Source organism: Solanum dulcamara, chromosome 5 (genome assembly GCF_947179165.1).
Source record: "Solanum dulcamara chromosome 5, daSolDulc1.2, whole genome shotgun sequence".
Lineage (NCBI taxonomy): Eukaryota > Viridiplantae > Streptophyta > Magnoliopsida > Solanales > Solanaceae > Solanum > Solanum dulcamara.
The window spans coordinates 6,782,660-6,804,974 of record NC_077241.1 but is presented as its reverse complement, the minus strand read 5'-3'; the positions used below and the strand labels follow the sequence as shown (position 1 = coordinate 6,804,974).

The window sequence follows — 22,315 nt, the reverse complement described above, 5'->3', positions numbered from 1 at the left end:
GCAAAACTAAACAATCTTAATCTGATTACATGTGCATCTTTCAACAATGCAACTCTTCTTTTCAACTTAAAAATGACCAAGATATTTAGCATCCGATCAGACCTTATCTTAGTATATAAAGATATTCCCTTTAAGTTGGAGAATCAAATGCAACCCAAAAATACTATTTCGATGTTGTTGTTTTTTTAATGACAAGGAAAACCCACAGCCGCTACCCTTTGGGTGCACACACGGTAAACCCCCCGCTCCTATGCAATAGCTCGCAAACCACATAGGAAAGGTAACCCGCACTAGGCAAGCCCGGTGCGACGAGCTCAACCCAGAAGGCAAGCCCCTTGCTTTCACTGGCAAGGGGTTTAGAACTTGAGACCTCCAACATGGAAGTCCCAAGCCCAAATCACTGTGCCACCCCGAAGGGTACTATTTTGATGTTTATGGTAGACATATACAATAATCTAAAAAAAAATTATGATGTGTGCTACACACTAAAAGTGAGTCCTCTTCAATATATATATATTCTAAAAGTATTTGCAGACTATATTAATGTTCAAACAGCCAACATTACCAAAGCAAAAGACAAAAAAAAAAAATAGATGCAAAATATTTAAAATTAAATTACAAACAGACCTGAATCATAAAGTTCCGGTGAAGCAGGCAAAGCGTTTGCAGGGGCATGAATACTTGGTTCCATTAACGTAGGTCCGCCCAAGTTTATGCCAGGTCTGTCATCCTGAAAGAACAAAAACTTGTCAAATATTTTCAAATAATTATTTATTTAAAAAGTTAGCAAATGTGTGAGGAAATATAAACATACTCTTGCATTCCACTTCAGAGGTGCAGTTGGCATTTGCTGCATTTGATAGCTGATGGACATGAACATACAACAAACTAAATTAGAAGATTCTGAAAACTCCACAATCAAAGTAATGGTGGTTTCATATACAAAACAGGTTTGGACCATCTAGATAATGTGAAAAATTTATCTCATAGTATAGGCCAAGCAGTTGGTTCTAATTACTAGACTAATGAGCATTTCTTAATAGCCAAGTTTTGCAAGAAACTCTTGAAATTTCATATATCATAAGGTCATAATTAAGAGCAACAGACAGAAAGAATAAGAACGTGCTTTTGGTCAATCTTCTTTTGTTGCCTTAGCAGCTTAAGACACTTATATTATACCAATTAAGGAAAACAAAATACACATCACATCAAATGCTCAACCTTTATCCTTGTTGAAGTAACTATGCAGACATTGTATTAAAATGTGGGAAAAATGATCAGTTTAACAATAAACATGACATGCTATTACCCAGAATTGCTTGCAAATGGAAGCAAGCCACCCATTTCACCCATCTCAGAAAACTGTAAGCCTGATGTCATGTCTCTTTGAGAAGACAAATCTAGTAACACATAATCGGTATCATAAGATGACAACAAATTTAGAAGTTCAGCATCCATGACGTCAGGACCAATGGATTCCATCATAGGAGAGAATGTCATCAAATGAGGTGACGACATCACAGGCATCCCATTAGAGATGTCTGCTTCTGTATGATCAGAGGCATAAGATTGATGCAAACCGTTATTAGCCACAATGTTTTCCACAGTCTGTGCGACCTGAGAATTTACAAATCAAGCATTTAGTTAGAAATTATTTCATATCAGTTACACTTGAACAAGGTATAAAAAAGGTCCTTAGGTAACACCTTATCAAAGGAATCAGCGGCCAATACAGCATCGTCAGGGAACCTAGATCTGTATGCTTCATAAAACTTACCCCACCAGACTTGCAGAAAAGCTTCATGGAAAGAATTAATGGCTGAAACGAACCACAAAATCAAAAATCATTACTCCAAAGCTCGATATCACATTATCACATCACTTTAACTCAATCAAACATATCTCTCAAAAATAGTGACGGACAGTTAATACAGTAAAAACATCCAACACTAGGTAACTACGATGTATCACATCAATCAAAGAGAATGACCTCAACTTATCAACCAAATTTCAACATGATCAACAATCTACCATATGGTCATATGTAAAAATTATCAAACTAATTAAGCATAAGAATTTTACGACCCTTTAAGGTAAACAACAACCATTACTAAAACACCTCTTAATTCATTAAATGATCAATTTTTAGCATCTGATTAAAAGAGTAATTCATTAAAAAGAGTTACTTACCAACACGATTTTGATTAGCCTGAATTTCGTTGGAGAATGCCTCACCAGTCTGATGGAAACCTCTATTAGACATGTAATCCAGAATTACATGTTCAAGTCTGAAAAAACACAAGCAAATAAATTGAGAAGCATAATTAAAAATAATCAAACAAAGGGAAAAAATCACATACAAGAAAAATCAAAAGAAAAGTAGACAAGCAGAGATTATCAAGTATATCAATCATTAAAAATGTAAGTTAAAATAACACTGAGGCGTAGTAGCTTTTGCTAGAAAATAAATGAAGATCTATCATGTAAGAAACTTACAAGCGTTGTGCCTCCGAACTGATCATGATTAGCAAAAGCAAACCCTTAAGTTAATGACGGAAACGAGGAAAGGAGATTTGGGCAAGAACAATTGGGAAAGATGAAGACTCTCAAGAACCAAAATCCCACTTAGATTACACAAAGAAGAATGCATATATGTGTGTGTGTATATATATATATATATTAAAAGCATGGAGGCCCTTATCAAAATGTCGTTTTTCTTTTTTACCCTTTTAAAATAGTGTTCACACTAGACAAAATAGTTATTTAATTATTTTCCTGATATTTAGGTAGTCGCTTAATGACTTCCCTACTATTTAGGAATAGTCATTTAATAAACTCAAATTAATTTCCTAATATTTAAGACTTTAAAATCAATTAAACCCATACCAAAAAACTTTCCTTGTTTGAACTCTTTTAAGAAAATCCCTACTATTTAGGACGTTATAATTACTCCCTCTGTTTTAATTTGTTTGTCTTACTTTTCTTTTCGATCCATTTCAAAAAATGTCTTTCATTTGCAACTCTTTAGTTCTAACTTTCCACGTGGCATATTTAGACCACAAAATTAAAGGGCATTTTAGTACATTCTACATATCTTTAATTTAAGACCATAAAATTCAAAAGTATACTTTACTTTCTTAATCTCTGTATCAAGTCAAAATCAAATGAACAAATTGAAACAATGGGAGTAATAGATAAACACTATAGAAATCTTTTACTTATTTGAACCATGTAACATAAGCTGCTCCCTATCTACAGGCAACACTAAGGGCCCGTTTGGACATGCGATATTGAATCATTATTTGAAATCGAGATTTCAAATCAGATTGATTTGAAGTTGAAGTTTTTCTTAGACATGCAATTTGGATATTTAAAATTATTTTTTTTTCATAAACATAAAAAACCCAAACTATGAAAATTTCCTCAATTCTTATACAATCTTACCAAATAATCAAACCATAGTTCATAAACGAAATATCAGTATATCCTAAGGCACCGCATTAACAAACTGCATATCTCCATGTTCCTTGTATAAATAAATGTTTGTGATTACAAACTTCCAAATACACATAATTTTATAAAGATTCACTAGTATCTCCATGTTCCTTGTATAAATAAATGTTTGTGATTACAAACTTCCAAATACACATAATTTTATAAAGATTCACTAGTCAACAATAGTAGTAACTAGTTATTCTTTAATATAATCCTTTTACATGGTACAGACAATCTATTCATGCCGAACATGCCTTTTTTTGCAAAATTTAAAAAGATGGGTCTTTTTTTTTACAAAAAATTAATATATGGGTCAAGTTTTCACAATCAAAAGAATTTGAAATCATGATGTGGAATTCCAAATCATATTTTTTGGAGAATTTAGGATTTCACATCATGAGGTGTTAGTGACTGAACCAGAAGAGGTGAAGAAGGAGATAATAGAGTACTATGAGAAATTGTACTCAAAAACCAAAGACCGGAGGCCTGACCTTGAAATGACAGACTGACCCGTGATCAATGAAGAAGACAATAATATGTTGATGGCCCCATTTGAAGAGCAGGAAATCATAGATAGCATCAGGTATTGTGCTGGGGACAAGGCATGGCCTGATGGATTCACAATGGCATTTTTTGGCCATTGTTGGAGCATCATTAATAATGGGGTAGTGGCAGTTGTTAAACCTTTCCATGAGAAGGAGGAATTTGAACGAAGCATAAATGCAACTTTAGTGGCCTTAATCCCTAAAAAGGTAGGAGCAATGGAGTTAAATGATTTTACAACTATAAGTCTAGTGAGTGGAGGGGAGTTTACAAAATCATTGCTAAACTTTTAGCCGAAAGGCTAAGAAGAGTGATGCATAAGCTGGTAGACAGACAACAGATGGCCTTCATCAAGAACACACAAATCATGGATGCAGTGTTAGTGGCAAATGAGTGTGTGGACTCAAGACAAAAACGCAGGGATTCTATGTAAGTTGGATATCCAGAAAGCATATGATCACCTGAACTGAGATTTCTCAATGAATATGCTACAGAGGGTGGGTTTTAGCACAAAGTGGCTCGGGTGGATCAGACAATGCATCAACACAGTAAAGTTTTCAATGTTGCTACATAGGATTCCATGTGGTTTTTTCTCTTCCTATAGGGGACCGAGGCAAGGGGATCCACTGTCCCCTTTCCTCTTCATCCTAGCCATGGAGGGACTGAGCAGTCTTATACAAACAGCAAGAGATTGAGGTTGTCAGAGGATTCCAAGCGGTAGACAGTGTAGGTAACAATTTAGAGATAACATATCTGCAATATGCAGATGACACCTTGGGGTCATTTGGTAGAGTGTATTAGAAGAAATAATGCATGCATTACCTTTGTGTATTAGTAGTACCTTATTTGGTACACTTCTTCAACTTATGTACCACTCTATTGTGTATTGAGCAGTGTTTTAAAAAATGTTTTTGGGGCGAGTCCCAGGCGTACCAGAAACACTCTGAGGTGCAAATTGAAGGAGTATATCCATAGGGCGTAAGTCCTAGAATTTGAGGCGTAAGCCCCGAGCATAAAAAGGTAAGTCCTTGGCGCAAAAACGTGTGCCTCGGGCGTTAATTAGTGTAATGATATTTATATTTTATGCTATCATGTTTAATTATTTTTTTTTGGTTCTTAAACCATTTTTGCTTTAAATCATATTTTTTATTATTGGTGTAATAATATTTATATTTTATGCTATCATGTTTAATTTATTTTTTGGTTCTTATAGCATTTTTGCCGTAAATCATATTTTTTATTATTAGTGTAATGATATTTATATTTTCAGCTATCATGTTTTTTCAGGTTGTAGTGTTTTTTTCTAAAATGTATAAATAATCTCATAGAAAATGACACTGCTATAAATAATATTTTAGATAATCGTGTCTAAAATTGATAGGATAGAGTTTTCATAGCAATATGTTCCTGAGAAAACTTTCTTCTTTTTTAAAATATAGGGATAATGGTCCCGAAAATACCCGAACTTTGACAAAAATTGTTGTATCAATCCCAAACTTTGGACGGACCCTATTACCCCCCTTCACTACTTTATAGTGCATTTTAAAAGTATATTCGTGGTTGAGTTAAATTTGAAAGTGTTGTTGGTTTGGATCAAAATAGCTAGTTGAAGCATTTTCTTGGGTTGATGTAAGTTTGAAAGTGTTTATATTTGCTAGTTTGTATAGTTGAAGTCAATGAACTTGATTTTGTGTTGAATGTAATATCCTTGAAGTCAATGAAGAATCTTAAAATTTTAACTTCAAAATCAACAATAACGTCAATATGTATCAAACCCACAAAAATTTAGATTAATTCAATCACGAATATACTTTTAAAATGCACTATTAAATAGTGCAGAAAGGTAATAGGGCCCGTCCAAAGTTTGGGATTGTTACAGCAATTTTCGTCAAAGTTCAGATATTTTTCGGACCATTATCCCTAAAATATATAAACAATAAACAGTGCAAATATTAATTGAGGGTGGGAAAGACTAGTAAATGTGAATATGGTTGATGATTTCATTTTAAAGATTATTTTGGCAATTATCATTTTTTGTGTTGATTATTGTTACCTTACTAAGTAATTATAATACTTTTTTCTATATTATTGGTTATTAATACCTTTCTCAAATAATAATTATAACATTATTTTTCTATTATTGGTTATTTATTAAAACTTATTTGTAAAATCATTGAAAGATTTACTTTTGCTTATTTTCTTAGTAATAAAATTGAATATACATGAGATGTACTCCCCGTAGATACATGGGACTTACACCCCGTGTCTCAGGGCTTACGTCTTGCCAAGTACTGCATAAAACGTCTCACTACATGCCCCTGCCTTTTAAAACACTGGTATTGAGTGTATGTATTAACTGGTAAAGTTGCTGCCATGTGACCAGGAGGTCACGGGTTCAAGCCTTGGAAACAGCCTCTGGCAGAAATGCAAGGCAAGGCTGCGTACAATAGACCCTTGTGGTCAGGCCCTTCCCCGGACCCCGCGCATAGCGGGAGCTTTAGTGCACCGGGCTGCCCTTTTTTTATTAGCATGATTAAAGATCCAACTGCCCCTCAAAACCTTTTTTACATCTTTTCCACTAATTTGTTGAGGGTATCTTTGTAAATAAATATTTTTAAAAAAAATTATGCAACGCATGCTATTTTTAATACACCAAACCAAAAATGAATAAGAAATAATGCAAGCATAACTAATGCAAGCTTTACTAATACACTCTATTTAGCATTATTCTTATACACCCTACCAAATGAACCCCTAGCGTTTTGTGGAGCCACAGAACATCTTTGAAGCAGTATCTGGTTTGCATATTACCTAGGGTAAAAGCTTCATTTACCCAGTTAATACAGTTCCCAACATTGAGGATTTGGCAGAAATGTTGGATGGTGATGGGATGGGGGGGAGGGGGAGAGGTGAACTCCCCACAATTTACATGGAAATGACATCTGGAGTGGTGTGATAGAGAAAAGTGAGAAACAAATGCCAAACCGGAAAAGTCAATACCTATCCTCAGAGTGTATTTGATTCTCTTCCTTCACATATGATGTCAGTCTTTCCTACCCCAGACAGTGTGACTAAAAGATTAGATGCTACCAGAAGAAATTTCTTATGGCAGAAAAGTGAAGACAAGAAGAAATATCGCTTAGTGAAATGCGAGGAGCTATTAGTAAGCAAGAGAGGAGGGGGTAGAATATCAGAGATATGAACATCAATAATAAGAGCTTGATGATGAAGTGGTTCTGGAAGTTTGCATCCCCAGAAGAAGCTCTACGGAAAGAGGTGATTAGAGCAAATATTGCATGCAGTATAGATGGATGACAGAGGAGGTGACCACTCCTTATAATTGCAATGTATGGAGGTCCATTAGGAAAACCTACAGCAACTAGTTCTCACAAAACAAGTTGCAAGGTTGGAAATGGTGAAAAGGTGGCCTTTTGGAAGGACATATGGTGTGGTCAAGGGTCCTTAAAGCAAACCTTTTCTAAGCTATACAGTAAGTGCCAATTTAAGGGTGCAACTATGGCAGAACTATGGACAGAACAAGGATGGAACCCTCATCTTAGAAGTATCTCAATGACTAGGATATGACCATTATAGCTGCTTTCCAGGATACAGTTCCTCGAAGTCTCAGTCATACAGAAGAGAAGGACAGTTTGGTGTGGAAGGTGGATAACCAAGGTATTTTTACCGTCAGGTCAGTTTACAAAGATTTGAAAGGAACAAATACACAGGAGATAAGGTGGACATGGAGAATGATTTGGCAGACCAAAGTGTCTTATAAGGTAAACTATTTAACCTGGTTATTGGCCAAGGAAGCAGTCCTCACCCACGAGAACCTGAACCAGAGGAAATTCAATCTGCTCAGATGCTACCTATGTGAAGAACAGATTGAGACAGTCAACCATCTCTTTTTGCACTGCAAATGGACAGACCAGCTGTGGCAGATGTTCATCCATAAGAGGAGGATCACATGGGTGAAACCTGGGAGAATTAAAGAGGTGCTAAGAAGCTAGAATAGAGATGGCAATGCAGTGAAGGAGGAGAGATGGAAGATGGTCCCAGCATGTATATGATGGACTACATGGAAAGAGAAGAACCAGAGGTACTTCGAAGGCAAACAAAGCAATATACACAAGATCAAGACAGACTACTTAGGCCTTTATTATTTTTGGTGTAAACAAGTAGCTATAGATAGCACAGAAGATGTTTTTAATGCCATCGACCAATTGTAACTAGTAATACTAGGTTTTTTTAAAGTGACAACTTTTGTGAAGGGGGGCTACACTTTGATGTAGTATACCTGTGGATATATAGAAATAAAGTTTACCATTCTCAAAAAAAGAACATAACTAATAGTATCCTGGTTGTGAGAAATATTGGAGAAGAATATTATTGAATTGTGTATCTACATTATTACATTGAAACCTTATTTATAGACACTATATTAGACTCATTTTCCAACTAGGACACTGCATTACAATCCTTATCCAAGTAAGATTCTATATACTATTCATATTCCTATTCTACGTAGGATTGTATACACTATTCTTGTTCCTATTCCTATTCTAACACTGGTTAAGACACTCAAGAAAGAGAAAGTGTCATGTGCGCACCCAAAAAAGAGAAGACAACTATTTTTTTTATAACCAGGTTAGCTTGCAAACACCTCGAGTAATTCCACGGGGCTACTTCCCACCTACACAGGTATCGATTAACTCTGTCCACCAAGACTTGGACATATGAAAAAAAATTACCTAATGTGTTTTGCCTCTGCTCGAAACTGAACATGAGACCTCATAGTTCCTAACTCACTTAATGACCATTAAGCCACACCCTTGGGTGCAAAAAGAAGACAGAACAATTCAAGCATGTAATTTGGTACTTTGGCTTGAAAGAAAACAAAGATCTTTTGAGGGCAATGCTAAGCCTATTCATGGACTTAGAAAAAAGTGTTTGTGCTTTTTGGCCTTGTGAAAAATATAGGAGAAAAATATTATTAAATTGTGTAAGAACAATATTACACAAAGACCCTATTTATAGACACTATAAAACAATTCTTTTCCAAGTAGAATACTATAAATATTCTTATTTCTATCTATTCTAAGTAGGATTATGTACACCTACTCCTATTCTAACACTCCCCCTCACGCTGGTGCATACAAATCATATGTACCTAGCTTGTTACAAATAAAATTAATATGAGGAAAGGTGAGGGACATGGTGAAGATATCTGCAAGTTGATCACTTGACTTCACAAACTTTGTAACAATATCTCCTGAGAGTATCTTTCTCTGACAAAGTGACAATCAATCTCAATGTTCTTGGTCCTCTCATGAAACACTGGATTTGATGCGATATGAAGGGTCGCTTGATTATCACACACAAGTTCCATATGACCGGTTTCTCCAAATTTTAGTCTTCTCAGCAACTGTTTGATCCAAACTAGCTCACAAGTTGCTACAGCCATTGCTCGATATTCTACTTTAGCACTAGATCGAGCAACCACACTCTGTTTCTTACTCTTCCACGACACCAAACTACCTCCTACTAAAACACAATAACCGGATGTAGAATGTCTATCAAAGGGTGATCCTGCCCAATCAGCATCAATATATGTGGTGATATGCTCATGGTTGTGATCCTCGAAGAGTAGTCCTTTACCGGGAGCTAACTTTATATATCGCAGAATACGAATAACTGCATCCCAATGACTATTACAAGGAGAAGTCATAAACTGACTTACAACACTCACAGAAAAAGAGATGTCAGGTCTAGTCATTGTGACATAATTCAACTTTCCAACTAGCCGTCTGTACCTTTCAGGATTACTGAGTGGCTACCCCTCTCCTGGAAGGAGTTTAACATTCGGATCCATAGGAGTGTCAATGGGTCTACATCCCATCATTCCTGTCTCCTCAAGAATGTCTAAGGCATACTTGCGTTGAGAAATAACAATACCTAATCTAGATTGAGCAACCTCAATACTTAGAAAATACTTCAGTCTACCGAAGTCTTTAGTCTGGAAATGCTGAAAGAGATATTGCTTCAAATTAGTGATATCATCTTAATCATTGCCGATGATAAGGATATCATCAACGTAACTAAATAAAAACACAGATTTGGTGCAGAATGCCGATAAAAGACAAAATGATCAGCTCCACTGCGAGTCATGCCAAACTGCTGAATTACTGTGCTGAACTTCCCAAACCAGGCTCGAGGAGACTGTTTCAGACCATATAGTGACCTACGCAATCGACATACAAGGATACTAGCCCCTGAGCAACAAAACCAGGTGGTTGCTCCATATAGACTTCTTCCTCAAGATCACCATGCAAAAAAGCATTCTTAATGTCCAACTGATGAAGAGGCCAATGACAAACAGCAACCATAGATAGAAAAAGACGGACAGATGTTTTAGCCACGGGAGCGAAAGTATCACTATAATCTAGCCCAATTATCTGAGTATACCCTTTAGCAACAAGGCGAGCCTTCAGTCTATCCATCTGACCGTCTGAGCCAATTTGACTGCATAAACCCAACGGCAACCAACAGTTGATTTACCTGCAGGAAGGAAAACAAGCTCCCAAGTACCACTCGTATGTAAAGCAAACATTTCATTAATCATAGCCTGCCTCCATCCAGAATGAGAAAGTGCTTTACCTGTAGTCTTAGGAATGGAAATAGAAGACAAAAATGATACGAAGGCATAATGTGGTGAAGATAGACGATGATAACTCAAGAAAGTATAATGTGGGTTAGTATTTCGAGTGGATCGTATACCTTTTTGAAGTGCAATCGGTTGGCTAGGAGGAGGCAAGTCCGCAATAGGAGCAGGGTCCGGCACATGACATAAATCATCAGGCACTACAACTGGACGCTAACGATGATAAGCCAGGAGTGATGGCACTACAACTAGAGATGTAGGAGAGACCGTAGATTCCTCAAAAGTTGGTACAGGTAAGACCTCAGTATGATCGGAAGATGTATAGTAAGGTTGAGATTCAAAGAATGTGACATCGGCGGACATAAGGTATCGATGAAGTTCAGGTGAATAACAATGATAGCCTTTTTGAACTCGAGAGTAACCAAGGAAGACACATTTGAGGACAAGAGGGGCTAATTTATCTTTCCCTAGGGCTAAGTTATAAACAAAGCATGTGCTCCCAAAGATACGAGGGAGGATAGAGTAAAGACGTGACTGAGGAAACAGTATGGAATGTGGAACTTGATTCTGAATAAAGATGAGGGCATTCTATTAATTAAATAACAAGACGCAAGGACTGCATCTCTCCAAAAACGCAACAGGACATGAGATTCAATGAGAAGAGTGCGAGCGGTCTCAATGAGATGCCTATTCTTCCTTTCTGCGACACCATTTTGTTGGGGGATGTACGGACAAGATGTTTGGTGAATAATTCTATGGTGAGTCATAAACTCCTGAAACTGGGAGGATAAGTATTTTAAGGCATTATCACTACGAAAAGTACGAATAGAGACACAATTGATTTTGTATTTCAGCAAAGAAACTTTTGAATATAGAAAATAACTCAGAATGATCTTTGATTAAGAAAACCCAAGTACATCTTGAATAATCATCAATGAAACTAACAAAATAACGAAATCCTAAGGGTGAACTAACTCTACTGGGACCCCAAATATCAGAATGAACCAATGAAAAAATAGACTCTGAATGACCCTCAGTACTACGTGAAAAAGTAGCACGAGTGTGTTTCCCAAGTTGACACGACTCATAGTTTAAACTAGACAAACTAGGCACCATCTTTTGCAGCTTGGATAGACTCGGATGTCCCAAACGTTTGTGAATTAGGTCTGGAGGATCTATAATGGAGCATGCTATGAAGGAATTTGAAGAGGTAAGATAGTAAAGGCCTTGTGATTCATACCTTGTGCCAATAGTCTGTCCCGTACTGCGATCCTGCATGAGAAAGAAATCATCAAAAAAGAATATGCCACAATGTAAGGCACGCGTCGAACGACTAACGGATGCCAAATTAAAAGGAGAGCCAGGACATACAAAACAAGGTCTAGAGTGACAGAAGATAAGGGTTTGGCATTGCCAACCCCTTTTGGTTTTGTTTGGATCCCATTAGCTAAAGTAATAGCTAGAAGAGACTGTGAATAAGCAATATCAGACAAAAGTGATTTATTACCAGAGATATGATCAGAAGCGCCTGAGTTCATGACCCATGATTTAAGAGCACTAGATTGTGAAACACAAGCGAAAGAATTACCTGCAACAGAAACATCAGGTTGTGCAACCGAAGCTACTTGTGGTGACGTTTGCTTACTTGCTCGATACTGGAGATACTCATCATATTCTATATGAGCATTATTAGATGATTGATTTGGTTGAGCTACAGATGCTACTTGTGGAGATGTCTGCTTACTTGCACAATTTCGAAGGAACTCATTATATTCCTTTAGAGCAATAGGATCATAACTAGGTAGTGGACCATGCAAAATATAACATGTCACGAGTATGCCGAAGTTTATGACAATGACTACACTTGGATCGAGGTTTTCCAAAACACCCTCTTCCTCGCTAATTCTCCATAGATTAATATGTTCATTTTTCTATGGTTTAAGATGCAAGAGCAGAGGAGTCAATGGTTGGTGAGGAGGCTACTTTGTGATTGGGAGGCGCGGTAAGACGAAGTAGACGAGAGAATAATTCATCAATTGTAGGAACTACATGATTAGCTAAAATCTGATCACGCACTGAATCATGGTAAGTAGGAAGTCCAGCAAGTGTAAAAACTAGAAACAACATTTGTCCCTGGCCTTGTTGTTTTTCCACATTCGTAGTAACTAGCATCAACATTTCAAATTCCTCCATGACTGCTTGTACCTGTCCCAAGTAAGTAGACATATCGAAATCTTATTTCTTTAAGTTGGTCATTCGAGATATCACATCATAGAATCGAGAAATGTCATTAGTGTATAAAGCACAAGCCTTTTCCCAAACTGAATAACATGTCTGGGATGGGCGAAACAAGGGCATCAACTTGGAATCGATAGATCGCCATAAGAGACTACATAATTGAGCATCAACTTTCACCCATTGTGTTTTGACTTTTGCATCTTCCTCACTAGCCTTGGCCTTTTCATCTACCATACAAACATTATGGTTAAGTGATTTTGAACACCTTCACCCTTACACCACAGCTCAACCGAGGAAGCCTAAGCTAAGTAATTTGAGCTTCCCATCAATGGTTCCGACGTAATCATAGGACGTGAACTTCCTATATTTTTGGAGCCAAAAATATCAATCCCGAAAGATATATTATGAAAAACAAAAATATATAGGAATCTGGGGGGAAAAAATCTGGACTCTGAAAATATTTTTGGAGAAGATCTGACTGCCATAATCTAGAAAAGACAGATTTAACTATCGTAATCTGGTCGGAATCAAAATACAAATATATGGTCAGCCTTGGGATGCAGAGGCGACCACACTCGAAAAAACAGGAATTCGAAAACTGGCCGAAAACTGCCACACGCGCCGGCGCGTGAAGCGCGTGGCGACGCAGATCTCAGAGGAGCTCACTGGGTTTGCTCACCTGAGTGTTCCGCACCTCGTGGTATTGTTCGTTTTCGCAAAACACTTACAAAACAAAAAAACGACGACAACCAGCCTTTTAATGGTCACCGGAAACTGATTGGGTTTTCTTTCTTGTAAGTTTCTCACCAATGCTCTGATACCATGTGAGAAATATAGGAGAAAAATATTATTAAATTGTGTAAGAACAATATTACACAGAACCAATTTATAAACACTATAAAACAATCCTTTTCCAAATAGGATACTATAAACTATTGCTATTTCTATTCCTATTCTAAGTAGGATTATGTACACCTATTCCTATTCTAACAGGCCTATTAGTGTAACATGCTAAATGTATATGACTAGCTACCATGTAGAGTTCCTCAGATCCCTACATTTTCAAGGGAATCGGAGTTTTTGTATACTATACATACCCACCAAACTTCTTGATGCCACTCTTGCTGGAATGATGGTAAAAAAAAAAGAAACAGGAAGCATCTTGTGATCAAGAACCAAATCAGAAGTAAATTCCCACATGAATAAAGATAGATGAGTCCAGATAATAACCACATGCTTGAAGGAAATGTTCAAAATCATAAAGTGCCAGTAAAATTGAAGGTTACTAGGTAATGGATTGAATAAATACTCACTTGAAAAGATTTCATCCAAATTGTCCCCTTTTGTTTTATTTTTTCCCTCTTTGTCCTTTACCTATGTCCAAAAAAAGTCAAGGTTACAAGACTTCACTCCAAAAAGAGCTCAACAAGGGGCAAAACAACAAATGAGCTAGAGTTTCAGTACAATATGCTGTAATACATTTTTGTCAGTTAGATGTCCTATTAATTCACTCGTTTTTATAATATTCAACACAATTGATGCAAAACAGATCATTGAATGTTCTACAACAATATTTACAAGTTTCTATAACAAATATAGCTCTTTATAATATTATTATTCTTAACCTATACCTGCTATATCAAAAAACTGGGGCGTAAATTTACTAGGAGTATCTTTTAGTACATTTTCACAGACACATAATCGTGGAATTACTTTGACTTGAGGATCTATGAAGTATTATTATAATAGAGCATCTTGCTCTTCGAACTTTTGTAATGTAGAATAGGTAAAACACATTTTGCTCTTTCTGCATGGGAAATACTAATACCGATAAGGCAATATGATACACTTGATAATACTCATTCAGTGAACACATGAAGACCAGTTCATAATCTGCTAACCAAAGAAAGCCCACAACTTCAAAATTAGGCGAAAGCTAGAAACATGAGCACAAGTAGATCTCTTCAAAAACCAAAGTAATAACCAGCATACATGTTATCATGAGAAGACATGTTATATTTGTCAACTGCATTCCCTAAAAGACACAAACAAAAATTTGCAACCTGCCAGACTCAACTCTTCTAACAATGGGAGCTTTTGAACTGCTTCAGCCAAGCCGTCACATACCATACCCCAGCAACATGCAATACTAAGTCGTTTCAGATTTCCTGATCTGGTGAATAAAAGCAGAAATTGAATTAATGGCAGCAACTAGAGCAAGATTTCCAAACACAATTTCTATTACACAAGATTAGTGCAAATATATAATATCTTAATTTATCAACCAAACGAAAAGATAATACATGCAATATGCCATCTCCGCAGATAGTTGTATCAAAAAAGCAGTTTTGGGGATATCCTTTTATTCTTTTAGGGAGGATGGACGAAGGAAAGCGAGGGAACAAATTTTTAAGGTAACACAGAGAGTATAAAAAGTTGCCATAATAACTAATTCAAAATGAGAATATAGAGGCCTAAAAAATATCTTCCCTCTCTTTTTATCGTAATCTGCAAGATCGGAGCTTAAGGAGGATAAGGATTCTTTTTTCTAGATGAGATAGAAGTTGGTTGCTAGCTTTCTTGTAGACTAATCATTTATGTTTTCCCATTATTCCCACAAAAGGTCCCACGAGTTTTGCTCTTAATAATTAAAATTGATAACAGCTTTCCAAGTGGATGCCTTTCCTGATTTGTACAGCGTAATCAACAGAAGTTGTGCAATTGTTGATGTTTGGGATGGTAATTGCTGTAATTTTCAGTTTAGAAGGAATTTTCTATACGGAAAGAGTTTAGAAGGAATTTTCTATATGGAACGAGTTTAGAAGGAATTTTCCTGACTAGGAAACTGACAAGAGTTAAAATGTTACTGGAGATTACTAACGGAATTGCATTGGATAGCGTACCCAAAAACTCTGTTTGATGGGAAGGCAGTAAGGAAAAAGAATTCCCAGTGAAATCATGTTAGCACCAGCTGTTGAGGAAAGTTGATCAGTAATAACTTGTAATTGGCCTTGGAAAATGATTTGGAAGACAGAGGCTCCAAGCAAGGTTGCATGTTTTGGTTGGATAGCAGCCCACGAAGCGGGACCGACGCAGGACAAAATTGTAAAGAAGGACTTAGCCTATGTAGTTGGTGCCATCTTTGTAAGGAAAATGGGAAGACAGTAAATCTTCTAGTACATTCTAAGTATTCTTGGCAATATGGTGCATGTTTTTCAATTTTTATGGTATACATTGGGGCATGCTTGCTAATGTGAAGCAAGCCTTATGGAGTTTGAAGGGTCAGCCAGTGAGAAATAGGCAAAAGAAGACTTGGATGATCATTCCTCTTTGCATTATGTGGACAATGGCTTGAAAGAAGTCCTGGGTGCGTTGAGGATAGAGAGGATTAAGTTAGACGGTCAGTGGCTAGTCGAGCATTTCCCACCTTGCTGGTGATAGAGCGGGGTTCTAGTCTGGAGCATCTATATGTTTCCTTATCAGTTATTATTCTTATGATGGTATTATCTTATCCTTTGATTTTAGTACCACAGTTGTTTAATTTACGTTAGCTATCCACATTACATTATTTTACTGTCAGTACCTTTTTTTCATAATTTTCATCATTGCTTTGTACTCTTGCTCTGCATTCAAACATGTTCTCGAGCAGAGAGTCTAAAACAGCCAATCTACCCTCCAAGGGTAGAGGTAAAGTTTGTGTGACCCCACTTGTGGGACTATAATGGGTATGTTGTTGTTGTAGATGTATTCAGAATCTTATGACTTGGTGTAATGCTTTTTTGGGATTTGGACACTGATGTTATGCTAGAGTTCTTAGATTCCCTCCATTTGCAAGGGGTTTAGTTCCAGTTTGTTTGTAGTGATGCAGTACCAACTTGGTACTGTTTGTTTATGAAAGTCTTAATACATAGTTTACCCTCAAGCTTATAGCCTTATCCCTATTACACACCCTTCCTTCAAGGGGAACCCTTTTTTTTTAATGAAGTAATTAGTTCTATTGCAGGCATCAAGTAGATGCATAATAGTTACAAAAGCAAAGTAGCAAAAGGTCAGCTCTCCTTTACTTTGTTAGTTAAGAGTCAGGGAGCTAACAAACTTCAGAAATGAATCAGGGGAATCTAGAGGGGATAAATAAACCCAACTATACAAAAACATGAGGCAAATAGCTTTTAAAGATTGGTAGGTAGTTGATATTTCATCAAAGTATCTTCTATTCCTTTTGTTCCAGATACTCCAAAAAATGGCTGCAGGTATCATATTCCAGATTCTCTTGATGGTGCTATCAACTTTCCAGCAACTACAGCTTATCAATACATCCCTGATATTCTGAGGCATGACCCATTTGAGACCAAAAAGAGCTTAAAACATATTCCATAGGTCTGCTGCTATTTGACATTGTAGAAATAGGTGGTTGTGTGTTTCTGCTTCCTTCATGCATATATAACATCTGGTAGCCATCTGAAACTTCCTTCTGGCCAGGTTGTCTTGGGTCAGGCAAGCTCCATCAAGTGCAATCCAGCTGAAGCAACTAATCTTAGGGGGCAGTTTGTTCTTCCATATAAGCTTTCAAGGCCAGTGGTCACTGGTCTGTAATTGCATTTTGTGGGCCTAGAAGCTTGAATGCTGCTTTAACTGAGAACTTCCCATCCCTTTTTTCTCCCCAATTGAATTGGTCTAGTGTTTCACTGTTAATTGCAACATTATGAAGTGCTGCTAGTACGCTGACCAACTCCTCCATTTCCTGATCCTGTAAGTTCCTTCTGAGGATGATGTTCCAAGAATTCCCTTCTCTATTTTGCTGATTAGTAAAATTTCGTTCCCTAGCTATCTGAAACATGTTAGGATAAGCAACCATTAAAGGGGAGTTGCCTATCCATTTGTCTCTCTAGAAACTGACATATTATCCATTAGGGGAACCGTTTACGCACCAAACATTTCTCCGAGTGTGTCTAAGACGCCACTTTTGTGCTTGACTATTTTTCTAGAACATGTGTATGTCACGCTCAAGTAGGCTGTGAAATGTGTCATTTACTTTGAAAATACTTCATCTTTTTTTAATAAAAATCCCAGATCAACCGATGGCCACCACTCCATCATCTTCATTTCTCCATCCCTCCCTCTTATTCCCACATAAACAAAATCCCAATCTCCATTGGCCATCTCTCATCCCTAAAACTCTTTTCTTCACCCTACCAGTAAATATTTTCCAAAGGGTATTTAAAGATAAAGGAGAAAAAACAATCTACAATTGGAAGACTGTGCAGACACAAACTTTATTACTTCTTCTCCCCCGCCTTTTCTAATGATGATTAAATTATAAATTCCAAAACAGTTATGAGTATTAAATCTTTCCTTATTAGTCCCACACATAGAAGTTGGTGGAACAGCTATTATGAATATTAATCCCACACTAAGAATATTAACTTTTCCATGCCGTCATTGTTGTTTATTTCTTGTCGATGTGATCGAGTCAGTTTTCATAGTTGTTGTTGCGTTATGTTCTTGACGATGAAGATGATGATGTTAAAAAACTAAAAAGATGTAATAAAACAGTAGACACAAGGCGTTCATATGAAGCTTTAGACACTTTTGTGGCTCTTCACTCCCCTATTTTGTGTGTAAAAATAGGCGTGTGCAACGTGGCAGGAATGGTTTGTCTAAACATTTGACTGTAAAAGGTTTTCCCTGAAAGAGAAGCATGTAATAGGATTTGGATACACTCGAGGGGTAAACTATGTATTAAACCTTTATGAAATACAATTTACTTGTACTTGTCAAAAAAAAATATGTTAGTCAAATGTCTTGTACAAAACTGGAGAACAACAACAACATACCTAGTGAAATCTCACTAAGTAGAGTCTGGGGATGGTAGAGCGTGCGTAGACCTTACCACTACCTCGTGGAGGTAGAGAGGTTGTTTCCGAAAGACCTTGACTCAAGTGCATCAAACCCAAGTATAGAAAGCATAGCCGTTAATAAGATCAGTAAAAAGTCTACAAGAAAAAAACAATAACAGCAGCAAAATAGTGTGATAATCGAAACACAATAAACAACATATGGCAAGAACTACAATAAACAACTAGGACTACGACAGGCACTAACAAGCCTAAACCTTCGCAAGGCAAGACAACACTCTATCCCTACTAACCTTCTAAGACATGTATGATGGAGCTAAGACCAGGGTAAGGACAATAGGAGGAGACTCGGAGCACTTTCCTGTTACGATGGGGTTGCACCAGGGATCGACTCTTAGCCCATTTCTATTCGCCCTGGTGATGGATCAATTGACAAGACAAATACAAGGTGAGGTGCCTTGGTGTATGTTGTTCGCGGATGACATAGTCCTGATTGACGAGACTCACAACGGAGTTAACGACAAGCTGGAAGGCTGGAGACAGACGTTGGAGTCTAAAGGATTTAAATTGAGTAGGACCAAGACAAAATACTTGGAGTGCAGTTTCAGTGGCCTGCCGCGTGAGGCTGACGGGGAAGTGAAGCTTGGTACCCAGGCCATTCAAAAGAAAAGAAGCTTCAAGTACCTTGGGTCTATTATACAGGAAGATGGGGATATCGACGACGATGTTTTAAACCGTATCGGTGCAGGGTGGATGAAATGGAGGCTCGCCTCCAGAGTGCTGTGTGACAAGAAAATGCCACCAAAACTCAAAGGCAAGTTCTACAAAGTGGTGGTTAGACCGACTCTATTGTACGAGGTGAAGTGTTGGCCAATCAAGAAACTTCATGTTCAAAAGATGAAAGTCACGGAAATGCGAATGCTGCGGTGGATGTGTGGGCACACTAGGATGGATAGAATTAGGAATGAAGATATCCGAGACAAGGTGGGAGTGGCATCGGTGGAGGACAAGATGCGGGAAGCGAGACTGAGATGGTTTGGGCATGTGAAGAGGAGAGATATAGATGCTCCAGTGCGGAGGTGCGAGAGGTTGGCTATGGACGGTTTCAGGAGGGGCAAAGGGAGGCCGAAGAAGTATTGGGAAGAGGTGATTAGACATGATATGGCACAGTTGCAGCTCACCGAGGACATGACCTTAGATAGGAGGCTGTGGAGGACTCAGACTAAGATAGTGGGCTAGGTGGCCTATCTTTTCTCCATAGTAGTCGTAGTCACGCTCATTTGTTTATTAACATATGATTTTTGCATGGGATTACTGCTTATATTAGTTGGCCCAGTTTACTTTGGGTATCCTATTTTATCTATAGTAGTTAATGCTCCTTTATCCCCGATCTTTCCTACCCTGACTTTATCGCTCTCATTATTCATATTTTTATATTGTTTGCTATATGCCTGGCTATACTGACCTATGTCTTGTTTTTCTTGTTTTCCTTGTTTCTCCTCCCTTGTTCTTCTCTCTTAAGCCGAGGGTCTTTCGAAAACAGCCGTCCTACCTTTTAAGGTGGGGGTTAGGTCTGCGTACACTCTACCCTCCCCAGACCCCACATGGTGGGACTATACTGGGTTTGTTGTTGTTGTTGTTGTTGTTTTGTATTTTACCTTCCTCTGTTGTAAATAAGGTTTCCTCCAGTACTACCTAAGTACTTATATCAATACAAATGTTACCAGTTCTCAATAAAATGGTATCAGTATAAAAACTTCCTTATGGAGTTTGACCTTTGGTTTAGAGCTTAAAATAGAAAAGACTGCTAACCTTTATGGAATTCAAGGGGAACTGAATTGTGATCTTTTCCCTTTTACCAACTTATAAGTTTCCCTCTCGTCCACCTTAAGATGTCCAATAAGCAACAAGGTATTCCTCATTCCTTAAAATATCACTACACTTATTTTCGTTTCAACCGAATTTTGAATCTAAGAAACTTCCTCAATCATATATATTCTGCTCCAGGACACAATTAATCCAAAAAGATCTAAGACAAATCACTAACCCGAATAAACAAATCCCGTTTGTTAGCGGTTACTCCAAGCCACAAAGGGTCAATTTTCCTAAAATGACCGTGACAAACCTTAACCTTTAGAAGTTTAACTAAGAGACTGACCATGCACTACATTCGCTTCATCTTTTCTATCAAGCAATATTACAAACCTCCTAATAGAATCATTATTACCTGATGTGTACCATAGCACAATTTTTTACTTTTCTATGTCCCAATGTGGATTTACCGTCATAATAATCTATAAAGAATAATTTCAAGAGTTTAACTTAATTTATTGGATAACCCAACAATGACAAATTGTATTGTTGCAATGTTATCACCATCAGTGTTATGGCTTCAATCATACTCATTCATTCGTTCTAGATGTAAGTCTATTGCTTCAAACCTAAGCTTCATGCTCCTGATGCCTAAATCCACCAATGTACCATTACTTTATGGATAAAAAGCTAAATACTCAAGAACACATCCAAATGGTTGTGGTACGCTTTAACCTGTGCACTGCAATAGTATTGCGTCCTTTTTTCACCAATAGCAAAGGCAAAAACAATTTCCTGAAGAGATTTTTCTCCAACTCTTTTTTTGATTCAGAAAATAGCAACAAGCATTTAATAAACTGGGAGAAAGCAATCACTATCACTGAATACTCCTTTAATACCTTTTGAAATGTTTGTATCAGAAGTTATCCAACACAATATACTCAGGGGGTACTCAGGATAAAATTGGTATTACAAAAGCATCAAAGGCTCACTCAATATAATCATGAAGTAACAAATTATTCACGTCTCTTCATCATTTCAAGGAGAATAGGTGATCCCTCACCCTTCGCACGATTTTCTTTCCTAAATATAGAAACTAAGTATAGAAGCTTTCTCAAAATATCAACATCTATATTTGGAAGGAGAATTTGATACATTCAGGAGCATTGGTTGAAAATCCTGATATCAAGAGCTGCTGAGCATCTGTTATTAGTTTCCTACTAAAACAGAGGAATGTTAAATTTGTTCTGGAGGGACTGACAGCTAATAAATAAATCAGCAAATCCTAGTTAACGGGGTTCAGGTATCAGCAAAACTAAACAATCTTAATCTGATTACATGTGCATCTTTCAACAATGCAACTCTTCTTTTCAACTTAAAAATGACCAAGATATTTAGCATCCGATCAGACCTTATCTTAGTATATAAAGATATTCCCTTTAAGTTGGAGAATCAAATGCAACCCAAAAATACTATTTCGATGTTGTTGTTTTTTTAATGACAAGGAAAACCCACAGCCGCTACCCTTTGGGTGCACACACGGTAAACCCCCCGCTCCTATGCAATAGCTCGCAAACCACATAGGAAAGGTAACCCGCACTAGGCAAGCCCGGTGCGACGAGCTCAACCCAGAAGGCAAGCCCCTTGCTTTCACTGGCAAGGGGTTTAGAACTTGAGACCTCCAACATGGAAGTCCCAAGCCCAAATCACT

The 22,315-nt window shown here is 37.3% G+C and overlaps 1 protein-coding gene across 1 annotated transcript in view; it reads right to left on the bottom strand.

Annotated features, from left to right (window-relative positions):
- LOC129890281 (uncharacterized) overlaps window positions 1-22,315 on the bottom strand; it is an 84,587-nt gene that overhangs the window by 42,083 nt on the left and 20,189 nt on the right. Inside the window, exons 3-9 of the mRNA XM_055965853.1 lie at window positions 15,001-15,110; window positions 14,251-14,311; window positions 2,191-2,288; window positions 1,707-1,819; window positions 1,310-1,617; window positions 815-863; window positions 628-730 (exon numbers count right to left, since the gene is read on the bottom strand). Of these exons, the coding sequence (XP_055821828.1) occupies window positions 628-730; window positions 815-863; window positions 1,310-1,617; window positions 1,707-1,819; window positions 2,191-2,263 (646 nt within the window). The 5' untranslated portion in view covers window positions 2,264-2,288; window positions 14,251-14,311; window positions 15,001-15,110. The remainder of the gene's footprint in view (window positions 1-627; window positions 731-814; window positions 864-1,309; window positions 1,618-1,706; window positions 1,820-2,190; window positions 2,289-14,250; window positions 14,312-15,000; window positions 15,111-22,315) is intronic.